General features: G+C 36.4%; 2 protein-coding genes across 2 annotated transcripts; one reads left to right on the forward strand and one right to left on the reverse strand.

Annotated features, from left to right (window-relative positions):
• Positions 1 to 1,638: 1,638 nt before the first annotated feature.
• LOC111017469 (S-protein homolog 1-like) lies at positions 1,639 to 8,804 on the reverse strand. The gene is made up of 2 exons (XM_088120940.1): positions 8,760 to 8,804; positions 1,639 to 2,470 (listed from the first exon to the last, which is right to left on the reverse strand). The coding sequence occupies exons 1-2, from the start codon at positions 8,802 to 8,804 to the stop codon at positions 1,928 to 1,930; spliced, it is 588 nt and encodes a 195-aa protein (XP_087977066.1). The 3' UTR covers positions 1,639 to 1,927.
• A 2,543-nt stretch (positions 8,805 to 11,347) lies between these two features.
• On the forward strand, positions 11,348 to 12,593 carry LOC148212824 (uncharacterized). Its single transcript, XM_088120941.1, has 2 exons — positions 11,348 to 11,511; positions 12,065 to 12,593. The coding sequence occupies exons 1-2, from the start codon at positions 11,348 to 11,350 to the stop codon at positions 12,591 to 12,593; spliced, it is 693 nt and encodes a 230-aa protein (XP_087977067.1).
• The last annotated feature ends 655 nt before the right edge of the window (positions 12,594 to 13,248 follow it).

Here is a 13,248-nt window from a genome sequence, read left to right on the forward strand (position 1 = left end):
TTTATAGTAATTATCTTTTTATATTCTGTGGGAAATATTTTCTTTTTTTTGTTTGTTTTATCAAAAAATAAAATAAAATAAATAAAAAGTATTTGGTTTAAATATCCTACTATTTTTTAGAATCAAATCATTTTTAATAAAAAAAGTAACAAAATAATAAAGATTTTTTTTTATTAAATATGAATTTCCATGTTTTCTCAAAATAAAATCTTTTCAATAAAAGTAAAACAAAATACTATTTATGGAAAAGTTTTAAATTTGATTTAGGGGTAAAAATCAAAATTTGTAATAAAATATTTGATTGATTGTGTAATTAGTAAAAATATTATTTCCATTTGTGAATTAGGTGACTAGGTTTAGGGGATGGCGAAACACATCACAAAGAAAGACTACTATTCTCATTTTTTGATCTCTCCTAAGGTTTAAGACTACTACTCTCATTTTTTGATCTCTCCTAAGGTTTGTCTCCTTATTCGCTCTCTACTTTTTTTCTTTTTTCTCTTCTACTCACCTAACTTCTTTTATCTTCTTTCATTCCCTTATAGTTACTTTTGTTTTATTTTCTTCATTTTTTGTCTCCTTATTCATTTTCTTTCAAAGTTTGCACTATAAACTATTTTCACCACAACTTTCTTCTTCATCATTTGACTCGCGAGACATTTGAATAAGAATGTAAAAACTAGAGTTTTGTTCTCAAGACGGTAAGTTTTCCATGTTGTTATCAAATAAAGTAGATTGATGTACTTCCTCATATAATGTTTTGCCTACCTATGTTCCAAGCGTAAGTTTAATTCTTTCGACATTATTTTGGAATATGTTTCTTCTCTTATTTTGTGATTTTATTGATCATCTTTTTAACATTTTTATTTTGATTACATGTATGATATTTGACAAATGTATATAATATTATACAATAAATGTTATTTTTCTTAATTTTATTAAATATCTTCAACTAAAATTTTGGTAAAGGAAAAACCCAGAACCTTTGAAATGTTCAGGAGGTCGATATTCTTGGATTCTTGAGGGTAAAATCAATATCTCGGGAGGTCAAGATTTGATTTTTAATATGTTTTCGAAAAAAAATGTAATTTTAATCGGTATGGTTTAAAAAATAAATAGTTTTTTATTTAAAAGAAGTTATTTTATTTTATCTTTTTTTGGCTCATATTTTTTTAGTAAATTTAAATTTACTAACATATATATAATAAAAAAACAAATATTTTCTTTTTATTACTAGATAAAAGTGACAAAATTTGAACTCAAGAGCTAATTACCGATGAATACACATTATCTTTCTTATAATTTAATTATATTTTATTTTGGACAAGCTAATATTAGTTTATGTATATATAAAATTATTATTATTTTATTTATTTTACAATAACTAATAACTTGTAACATTTGTACTGAGCAAACTAATGTCATACTTATTATATTCTGCAAAATATCATTTTTTACCCCCCTAAACTTGGGGAGTAATATCAAATCTTTTCATAAACTTTCAATTACAACATATAACTCTAAGTTTTGGTAATTGTTGCCATTTTTATCCTCTATAATTTTCACTAATTTACCCATATTAATCCAAAATAAAAATAATCTTTAAAAAATTCCAAAAAATAATTAATGTAGCGATAATCAAGCTCACAAATTTCACCAAATAAACAATATTTAATTAATTCTTCTAAAACTTACAAATTATAAAAAAAAAAAGCTTTAATGTTGTTTTTGTCTAAATGCTATTAATTTCGTATAGCACCTGATTGCAACGCTTATCAAAGTTTATGGTGATATATCTTACCCTGAAATCAAATCCTAGATCCGCCATTGACTAGTATTAGGTAAATAACCTAATTTTCATTTGTTGCCCCCTTCATAAATAATTTATCTTTGTTTATTAATACTATAATAAAGATGAGCCAAAGTTTTACTTACCCCACTTGTGAATCAATTCATCGATGTGATCGGAATTGTTTCTCAAGTAAATTCCATCATCTTTGGCTATCCAAATACAAGTTAATATGGCGCACCTATGGTGGAGCCAATTATGACGACTTTCAACCCAGAAGACATCGAACGAGGCAGTGGCACCGGGCTTCCGCAAGAAGCACCAAAATAGTGTCGTCCCCCAAACGTTCTCATCGAAGCTCCATTGGATTTCAAATCCACGAGCCAAGTTGTGTAAGCCAACGTCATTGTCTTTGGATTTGCAGTGCACAAATAAAGAGTCTTTGCTCAGCCCATTCACCACATGAATGTGCCAAGCTGTATCAGGATTCTTTACAGGTATGTTTTTCAGTGCCTGCCCTATTTGGGTTATTATTTGTTGATCAGCCACCACCAACAGACTTGCCAACACAAGCAACAGAACCATATGCCTTTCTGTGGGATGCATGGCTTGTGTCTCTTTTGCTTTTTTTTTTTTTATTTTTTGATAATTATAGAAGAAGTTTTTGGTTTTATTTGTGAGCTGTCACTGTTTTTAAATAGAGGGGGAGAGAACTAAATTTAGAAACGATATTAACGATATTAATTAATTTGAATTTTGAGAAGAACGTGCAGAACGGTTGGAAACTAGAGCCGGCTGACGCGCACTCATTTATCATCATCCCCGCAAGAACAGCCGAATTTGAGGTTTGGAATTTATTTTTGTTTTTGTTTTGAACAAATTGAAAATGAAAATAAGAAATGAGAATCTTGTTTTGCGTTGTTTCGAGGAGGATGATATTGAAAAAAACGAAAACTATAATTAGTTGTAAAATGCTTAGATTTATTAAGAAAATTGAAAACAAGAAACAAGACATATTAGAGAATTAGGGCTCGTAAACGTTGATGTTTCTGGTTTCTCATAAATTTAAGGATTTTGCAAGTGATTATGTTTTTTGTTTCTCATTTTCGAAATTTTGGAAATAATCAAAATAATTTTTTTTTTCAATGATATGTTACGAAACATAAATAAAAAAGATTTGTTTGCTTCTTTTGTTTCTTTCCTTCCCTGTTTGCTCGGTGATTTGACTCACTTTTAACTCCACTTTCTAATTTCGCGTTCAATCATTTCTGAATTCTACCCCGCGATCTCAATTTTTTTTCCTTTTTTTTTTTGGTTTGAACTTTGTCATTCGTATGATACGTCTTTGATTTGTGGTCTTGTACTGTTTGGATGCTCTGTTATGCGTCTGCGTTGAATTCTTGTGGTTCAGATTTGGAGTTGTGATTTGAAGGAAATCTGGACATGTGTGAAGAAATTATGAGTAACGCCATTCTCTTTAACTCTACTTTAATTCATGTTTTGACTTTCTTCTCACCGCCACATCTTCATTGTTTCGAACCTGTGGGATGAGTTTGAATTGTGAATTGTCTCGGCTTCTTTTGCTTTTTATAGTAATACCTTACATTAGCTTTCGTGAGACACTAACAATATGGGAAGACTAAGTGAGAGTACTTCGTGAAAGTGTCATAATTATAAAAAAAAGTCGATTTTGTTGACCAAGAAGAGGAAGCCGTTTTTATATCCTCCCACATATTTGCCACTAGTTTAGATGAAGACGCAAAGGTTGTCGCGAGCACTGCTAGTAGGAGGGATATTAATATATTCCAAAATGAGATCGGCAGCCCGTCTTGTTGCATTGCAACGTCTTTTTTTGAAACTCAAACGAAAAATTAACCCTTGCAGCGATTTCTAGCAACACATAATGATTCTCCAATGGGAGAAGAGGAGAATAATTATATAGGATAAGAATTAACTAAGGAAAGTTTAAACAAGTAAAGAATCTTAACACATATTTGTCCAGAGAAAAAGGTGGAAAAAATACTAATAAATTACTGCAGTGATTTAGCAGCCAAGGGATCCTTGCAACAGTTTCGTATTAACTGTTTCAAATTAAAGATTACCATTTTTTTAAAACGAAATATTACCATTAATAATTTGAAAATTTTTACTATATTTAAAAATTTTAAAAATAGACATATATTTTGAAATAGATTTTTGATACCCACGGCAATTTTCCAAAACGAAACTAGGGTTTCAGATATAAAGGGAGGGATAAATACATGAGTAATGGATGAAATCTGAAACAGAAGAAAATGATCTCATCCATGAGATTTTGCGGAAATTAGTTAGTTGGATAACTTAATTTTTACTCCAACTTTAATTTTCATATTAATTATTAAATGTACTGTTTTAAAAATTTAAATACTTTTTTCAAAGTTTGATTTTGCTTGCTCTCATTTTTAAGAAATAATTATCGATAACTATATTGTTCTAAATTTGAACAAGAAGCAATATTTTCAGTATGGGGTTTAACAAATATGTAATTCTCAAATGTTTTCCAACAATATAAATAATTCTCATCAATTGTTTTAATAAATAATTTAATTTCTCTCGCATCAAATCTACCTATGCATTTTTAGTTTAAATTAAACATTTTACGGATGGGCACTCTGCCAAGTGTGTTTTTCTATCTATATAACTACCCCAATTATTTAAAATCAAAGATTCTCTAATCTAAGTATTATTGTTTGTTTTTTACTTCCTTAGATATATATATTTTCTTTTTGAGTACCCTTGAAATTAATAGATACTTTTAAAAACATAAAAAAGAATACAAAATTATTGTCCACAAAGAATACAAAAATAACAAGCTAAAATTAAAAAAAAAAAGAAAACAATTTACCTATTAAGCAAATGAAAAATAGAAAACAAAGCTGATTACATCATCAGATTCTTAACATATATAAGTGAAGTGAGAATGCCTCCATAGAAAAACAAGCTGGCGCCAGTCAAGTTGGCCTTAACAATGGTAGCAATGGTGATGCCCATGAGAGCGTTAAAAACTCCGCAATCAACCTGGCATCGGTACAATCGAGATAAACAGAGGGAGGTGGAGCAAAGACTGATGAGCCATCGAACCGAGTAGACGTCGTTTTCCAAGTGATGCGAAGCCCAGTGATAGAGAGGAAGGGTAGAAAGGTGCATAATAGATTTAAGAAACGGGGCAAGATTCCACAGGGAAATCAAAAGGTCAGAATTGTTCTTGTTTTTGGTGTTTGTTGGAGGTCCACCGTGCTCATAACGTAGTAATTCATGTTTAAAGAGTAGCCACACAGATGAATGGATAACGAGGTTGAGAAGAGCCCAAATGAGACACGAATATTCAACGACATTCATATTTGTCAACAGAGAAGTTGATAAGAGAAATGCAATATTAGCTCCAATGGAAATCAAAGACGTACAAATCCAGAAAACGGTGTCGTAACAGTCGAAGCATAACCTTCCTATCTTTATTTGATTATTTGCAGGAGCAGCTGCAGCTTTCACACCTCTATCTATTCGATCGCCCATTTTTTTTTCACTGTAATTTGATTTTGTTCATCTCACAGTCTCCACTACTTATTCAGCAAATTTAACTGAGAAAATCAGAGAGAGAATCAAGGGAAAAAAAATGGGGGTTTTGTTACAAAATTTGTTGGATATTCTATTGAACCTATTTTTAGTTTTAAACATTTGTAATTAGGTCAAATATATATGTAATGATTTTTTAAACTAATTTACATTATTTTTTGTGAAATCCAAAATCCATATCCCTAAATTATTGTTTGGTTAGTTACAACGTAATTGTTTGGTTAGTTATAATATTACTTATTTAATTTAAATAACCTTTCACAAATCAACTAAATATTTATATTATTTTGAAGAAATACTTTTTTTACTAAAATATGAACGAATATTTTAAGTTTAATTCAATATTGTATAAAAAAATGGTAATTTCTCTTGGAAACGAAAATTGATACAAATATGTATTGAGTAATTTGTATTAATTTTTAAGAATGAGTGTCTATTTACAATTTTACAAGTCTATGTTATAGTTTTTTGTGTGCTTTATTACGTGAATATAAAATTTAATAATATGTTATATCAATTTTCCAAGAAAACTATTTAAATTTTATGCATACTAATTTACTAAACAATAAAGTGAAAAAATAATTTAATACAAATTATTTACCCCTCTTTTTACGATAAACAGTTTACCCCTCTTTTTACGCCACAACAGCCAAACCACTCTCCACTCAACGTGCAGTTTCCTATTTTCATGGAAAACTAACGGCGTAATTCAAAAAAGGAGCCAAGCTCCTCAACGGTCATTTGACCACTACCCATCTATAAATACCACATGGTTAAATAAAGATGGTATGCTAAAACTGATTATTGAACTTTCTAATTAATTGATTTGACACAGAGACTAATTAGATCGACAGAGTGCTTACTTGTTTTTTCAGGTTCAAATCCAAGAGTGTTCTCAGGATTCTATTGTGATTACCGGTTATTTTTTGTAAGAACAATTGGCGCCGTCTGTGGGGACGAGAGTTCTCTTTGAATCATAAATCGACAAAGCAGTCTTTGTGGTCAACTGTTAGGGTTGACTTTTTACTGTAGAAACATGTGTCGGTAGCGCTGTTTGACCACATTTTTTACCCATTTTCCATTATTATTTGCCAAAAAGACCACATATTCTTAAAGTAGAATATGCATAGATTATTTTTGCATAAAAGTCAAACTATGATACTTTAGGAAAAATATGAGATAAATGCGGTCAAAGTTGGAAGAAAATAACAGAATTCTGTTTTTGCAGAATTGTGCCCGGCGCATTTTTGGAGGGCAAATTGTCAAAATGCACGTTTTGATTAATGAAGGGCAAGGAAGACATTTCCCACATGTTCAAAACCGTGACTCCAAGTCCAAGTGAAGTGGTTAGGTGAATCTCAACCCTTTTCCACCTAAAATGGAGGGGAGTTTCAACCAACCTATAAAAGGATATCCCTCCATCAGCAAACCATCCCTTCCAAGCTTCATTTCATCTTCTTTTAGACGCTCTCTAGTTGTAGAACACGTTTTTAGGGTTGGTTTCTAAAAACTTCTCTTTACGTCTTTTTTCCATTCGGACGGTGGGAACTTGACTTATACACCAAAGCCCAACCTTGGGAAAGGTGAGTTAGGTAAAATAATAGGAAACCAATATGGGATGTGACTTAGGAATAAGCGCATAAAATATGGTCCTAGGCATAAACCCTCTGACCCATAATGCAAATGAGTTGGTAGATATTCTTTAGGATTGTAATCACACATAGGAATATGATTGAAAGTTACCCTAGCCTCTGCAGCAACAAAAAACGGTAGTAAAAGAGTAGAACTCAAATCCCAAGAAAAGCTAGGAATTGCGCCTGGTGCATTTTCCCAACATAGTGTGTTTTCCATGTTTTGCATCAAAACCAAGGTAGGAGACAAGGAGGTTTAGTCTTATTAAATTGCTTGTTAGTTAAAACCCTAAACAACAACATTTCGTCACATTTTTCTTCCTAAATCACAATTGCATATTTGAACTATTCACTTCTTACAAATAGTTTTGAAAAGCAACAAGTCCCTGAGGATTTTACCTTGGATTACTTCCGAGTATTACTTGTGACCGTGTGCGCTTGCACAAGTCTCTAATCTTTTTAAAGGTAGAGAAAGTCCCAACATCAACCAACAAAGCGATGGCAGATGAAGAAATGTCACAACGATCGTACACCAGCAGTTGCACTCAAAACACAGTGCGCACTCCGACCCGTGGGCGAGGAAGACCGCCATTGATGCGAGGCGATGGAGGAAGAAGGAACGTGGCACGACCAAGTTCCTTAAGCACGCTCGGCAGATGGGTCCGGAGTTGATAGGGCTTCGTGCAGAGCTCAACGAAGTTCGATCTGAGTTGGCCGGAGTTGTTCAGTTAAGGGTAGAGTTGCCAATTTGACTGCAGCTCTACGTCGCAGCCAAGTTCCAGAGGCAATAGCAAGAGACACGAATGCACCAGGGCCATCGGTCAGGGTCCGGGAAGTTGATGTGCAGGAAAATACTGCTGAGTCTCCGATTCCAAGGGACCCAGCGCGCGGAAAACCCCCGGTAGTGTCAGGGGAGGAAGATGCACTACCACGCGTGTCGGTCCATGAGCGACTAAAATTTAAGGGCAAGGCGAATCGCAATGATGGATCCAAGGGAAGGATTGCAGGTGCATATTACAGCGGAAGCCCTAGGCCTACATCAGACGTCAAATGAGCGTAATGTACCTCAGCAAGCTGGTCAGCAAACTCCAGCTACACCGAATTGGGGGTCTACCCCCGGAACAGGTGGGGCCAATTCGAACACAATTCAGCGGCCACCAGCCGCGGCGACTGCCACAACTTCGACATATCAGGCCACGGTTCATGTACCGAAGGTAAATGATTCCATGAAAGAGGTAATCAGTAAACTTCATAACGATTTTGAAGCTTTGAAGCAAAGCTGTAAGACTGATAATGCCAGTTGGGTAGAGCAGGGTGAATGAGAGGATCCTCCTTTCACGGCTCCCATAATGGCATATCCACTCCCACCAAAGATGAAGAAACCCGACATTAAATCGTACGATGGATCAACCGACCCGATTGATCACATCGACCTATACGAAGGCTTGATGGAGTTAAATGCTGCAGGAGACGAAATGAAATGCAGGACGTTCTCCATCACTTTGAAGGGCCAAGCTAGGTCCTGGTACAGGCAATTGAAACCTAAAACCATCGGGTCCTGGAAAATAGTTGAGGAAGATCTTTATAAGCCAATTTTCGACGCAGCATGACAAAAAAACTCCCAATACACATCTCCTCACCATTTATCAATCGGAGGACGAGTCGCTACGTGACTTCGTCGGGAGATTTATGGTAGAGAAAATTAAAGTCTCAGACTACTCGGATTATGCAGCCAGGATGACTTTCACTTCGGCAATAAATAATCCCGACATAGTGCATGTCAGTATATGCATGTAGAAGATGTACTCCGGACTTATGCCGAAGCGATCCAGCGAGCATGTCGGTATATGCATGCAGAAGATATACTCCGGACTTACGCCGAAGCGATCCAGCGAGCATGTCAGTATATGCATGCAGAAGATGTACTCCGCGCAAAACATCTCCAACATCAAACCGTAATATCTAGGCATGCAAAAGCTCAAAGGCAGAGCTCGCAGTCGAAAAAAAGTCATGCAAATCGTAATTATGAGACAAAGAGGTCTACCCACGATAATCGATCTCGACCAGAACGAATGGTATGAGTTCATGATCGTCATTTAAGGGAGTTCGACCATTACACCCCGCTCAATGTTCCCTTATCAGAGATCCTGGCCAACATCGAGAATAGCGATTTGCATACGATGTTGGAGAAGCCAGGTAAAATGAAGTCGAGTACGGATAAGCGAAGTAAGAGCAAATACTACAGGTTTCGTAGAGACCATGGACATGATACTTCGTAGTGCTTTGACTTGAGAGACCAGATAGAAAACCTAACCAGGCGAGGTCATTTGAAAAAGTATGTTGGGAAGAAAGATTCCTGTTCTTCTCAAGAGAAGAGAAAGTTCAACCGAACAGATCGTGACGATCAAGACAAATCTCCCTCACCCAAAGAAAAGAGAAGCGGCTGGAAAAAGGCCTGTAGTGATAAACACCATTTTTTGTGGTCCAAGTGGAGGACATTTAGGCAATAAGAGGAAAACCCTCATTCAAGAAACTAGTCACAAAGTCAATACATCATATGTTCTGTCAACAGTCGCAATATCTTTTTCTGCAGACGACTTGACCAGAGTTCATCTACCACATAATGACGCTTTGGTGATCTCACCTATAATTGATAATGTGCAGGTCCGACGGGTACTCATTGATGGAGGTGCATCCACCAACATACTATCACTTTCAACATATCTTGCTCTAGGATGAGAGAAATCGCAATTGAAACGATGTCCAACACCCCTAGTGGGCTTCTAAGGAGAAATGGTCGCAGTGGAAGGTTGCACTGACATCCCGGTCACTATTGGAGAAAATGACAACAAAGTTCGAAATGTTATAGTGTTCGTCGTGGTTGATGTGCGTCAGCATATAACGCAATATTGGGACGACCATATATACACGAGCTATAGGTTGTCCCCTCCACATACCATCAGGTGAGGAAGAATCCAACCTCCTGTGGCGTAGGGATCATCAGAGGCGAACAGAAGGCCTCACGAGAATGTTATGCAACGGCACTAAAAGGTACTCGGACTTGTGTCGTCGTCATTAGAACTACATCATCCGAAGTGACACTAGGCAAAAAGCTCAACAGTGAACTTGGATGGGGAACGTCGAAGCAAAAGCTCGAGAAAATAAAGTTAGGGTCTGATGAGAAGGTTGCCAGCATCGGATTGGGGATAAAAGCACCATTACGAGCAGAGTTAGTTAATTTTCTACAAAAAAATGTAGATGTATTCGCATGGTTCCATAAAGACATGCCGAGAATAAATTCCAGCGTGATAACTCATAGATTGAATGTAGACCAAAATTGTAAACCTATTAAATAGAAACGTTGACCTGTCGATGTGACTCGTACTGCTGTAATATCTGAGGAGGTTAATAAACTCCTCAAAACTGAATTCATTAAAGAAGTTTATTACCTCGCATGGCTCTCCAATGTTGTAATGGTAAAAAATACAAACGGGAAGTGGAGAATGTTCGTCGACTTCACAAATTTAAATAAGGCTTGTCTAAAAGACAGCTTCCCACTTCCCTGAATTGACCAGCTTGTCAATGCGACAGCTGGTCACGAGTTATTGACCTTCATGGATGCGTATTCAAGATACAACCAAATAAAAATGCATGTACCCGACCAAAAACATATGACCTTTGTAACAGATCAGGGCCTCTACTGTTATAAAGTAATGCCCTTTGGTTTAAAAAATGCAGGGGCGACATATCAATGGTTAGTTAACATGATGTTTAACAAGTAGATAGGTCGTAATATGGAGGTCTACGTAGACGATATGTTGGTTAAAAGCCTTATAGCCGAACAATATGTGGCCGACCTGAAAGAAGCTTTTGGCGTATTGAACCACTATCAAATGAAGTTAAATCCAACCAAATGTGTGTTTGGGATTTCTTTAGGGAAATTCCTAGGATTTATGGTCAATCGCAGAGGAATAGAAGCAAACCCAGATAAAATTAAGGCCGTGATAGAGATGGAATCTCCAAAGAACATGAAACAATTGCAATGCTTGAACGGCCGAATAACCGCATTAAATCGGTTTGTATCTCGCTCAACCGATAAGTATCTTCCATTCTTTAAAATCCTACTGACAAAAGGGAAGTTCGAATGTACACGAGAATGTGAACAAGCTTTTCTCAAACTGAAAGAATATTTAAGTTCGGCACCCTTGTTGTCAAAACTAGAGAATGAAGATTGTCTATATCTATACTTGGCAGTTTCGAATTCTGCAGTAAGTTCGGTCTTAATAAGAAATAATGGAAGAATTCCAAGCCAAAGATGAAAAAATGGCCAAAATATCTAAGGAAGGCAAAAGAAAATTTGGCTAAATTTAGAGACTTTGTGATTCGCCAAGTTCCTAGGTTCGAGAATTCCAACGCGGATGCTCTGGTGAAATTGGCGGCAGCATTTGAGACCGATCTGGCCACACGGTACCGGTTGAGGTATTGATCTCACCTTCTATCGAACAAGAAAAACATTGTGCAGTAGAAGTTCGACCTCGATGTTGGATGGATCCAATCATTGAATTTCATAAAGGAATTCAACCAGACGATCAAAGTGAACAAGAAAGTTGCGACGCCAGGCTGCTCACTATATCCTTCAAGGGGAAATGTTGTACAAGCGCGGGTATTCCTTACCCCTACTTCAGTGTCTTACGCCAGACGAAGCAGATTATGTGATCCGAGAGACACATGAAGGAATTTGTGGAGATCACGCTGGGGCTCAAACTCTAGTGTCGAAAATCATCCGGCAGGGATACTACTAGCCGAGTATGAGTAAAGATGTGAAAACCTTCGTGCGCAAATGTGATCGATCTCAAGCCCATAGCCCTTTTCCCAATGGGGAATTGACCTTATTGGACTGCTACCAACTGGCAAAGGTCAAGTGAGATTCACGATTGTTGTCGTCGATTACTTCACACTTCACTAAGTGGGTTGAAGCTGAACCTTTGGCCACTATAACAGAAGCTAAGGTGAGAAATATTGTCTGATGCAGTATAATTTGTCGGTTTGGAATTCCGAATGCTATAATGACAGATAATGAGAAACAATTCGACAACGACAAATTTAATCGCTTTTGTGAAAACCTCGGAATAAAACACTTGACTTCTTCACCAGCCCATCTGCAAGCTAATGGTCAGGTGGAAGCAGTCAATAAAATTTTCAAGGGAATGAGGTTGGAGGAATTAAAGGGTGACTGGACCGAAGAACTCCCAGGAGTATTATGGTCTTACCGAACAACACCGAGGGGCTCAACAAATCAAACTCCATATTCACTAGCTTTCGGTATGGAAGCGGTCGTTCCGGTTGAGATCGGATTATCAACGGAACGGACCGCACGGTCATTTGATGAAGACCAGAATTTTGAGGCGTTGTGTTTAAGCCTGGACCTTCTCGAGGAAAAAAGAAGAGATGCACAACTGAGAAATGCTGAGTACCAAAATAGGATGGTGAGGTATTATAACGCCAGAGTTAAGCAAAGAAGCTTTAAACCCGACGACCTTGTGTTGAAGAAAGTCCTTTAGAAAACTGGGGCTTTAGAGCCAAACTGGACTGGTCCGTAGAAGATTAAAAGTGTCGTTCGGCCCGACACATATCATTTGATAGACTTAAACGGAAGACAACTAGCACATCCATCTAATGCAGAACATCTCAAAGTATATTATTAGTGATGTCTGTAATTTAAGTCAGCGTCCTACCACCCTAACTTAAAATTAGGGGCTGTCAGGAGTGTAACATTGGTTTTATGTTTTAGATTAGTAAGATTGATCTAATGTTATATTGATGTTGTAGTACGTATAGATTCTTATCTTGATTCCATTATACGAGTGATTCGATCTACAAATAAACAGTTGTAAGTCAATGAATCTGATTCAAGTGAACTAAAAAAAAGGGAGATTCACCCATTTGCAACAAACTATTCTTGATAAACCGATATATTCGGATTACAATCAACAAAAAGGGAGGGACAAAAACAAATAGTTCAAAAATAAAAGAACGAAAAGGCGACTAGCTTCGTTTGCGCTTCTTCTCCATAGACAGCTGCCGCTCCAAGAAGGTAATACGACGTTTCATGGCGCGACTCTCCTCCTCGAGGACCAGTTTTTCTTTCTCCCAACTCTTCTTCTCCTCCATCAGGGCCTAGCATGCAAACTCGTACCTCACAGATGTGACTGTTGA

The sequence above is a fragment of the Momordica charantia genome (genome assembly GCF_013281855.1).
Source record: "Momordica charantia cultivar OHB3-1 chromosome 2 unlocalized genomic scaffold, Mcharantia_2.0 BLBB01000002.1, whole genome shotgun sequence".
Lineage (NCBI taxonomy): Eukaryota > Viridiplantae > Streptophyta > Magnoliopsida > Cucurbitales > Cucurbitaceae > Momordica > Momordica charantia.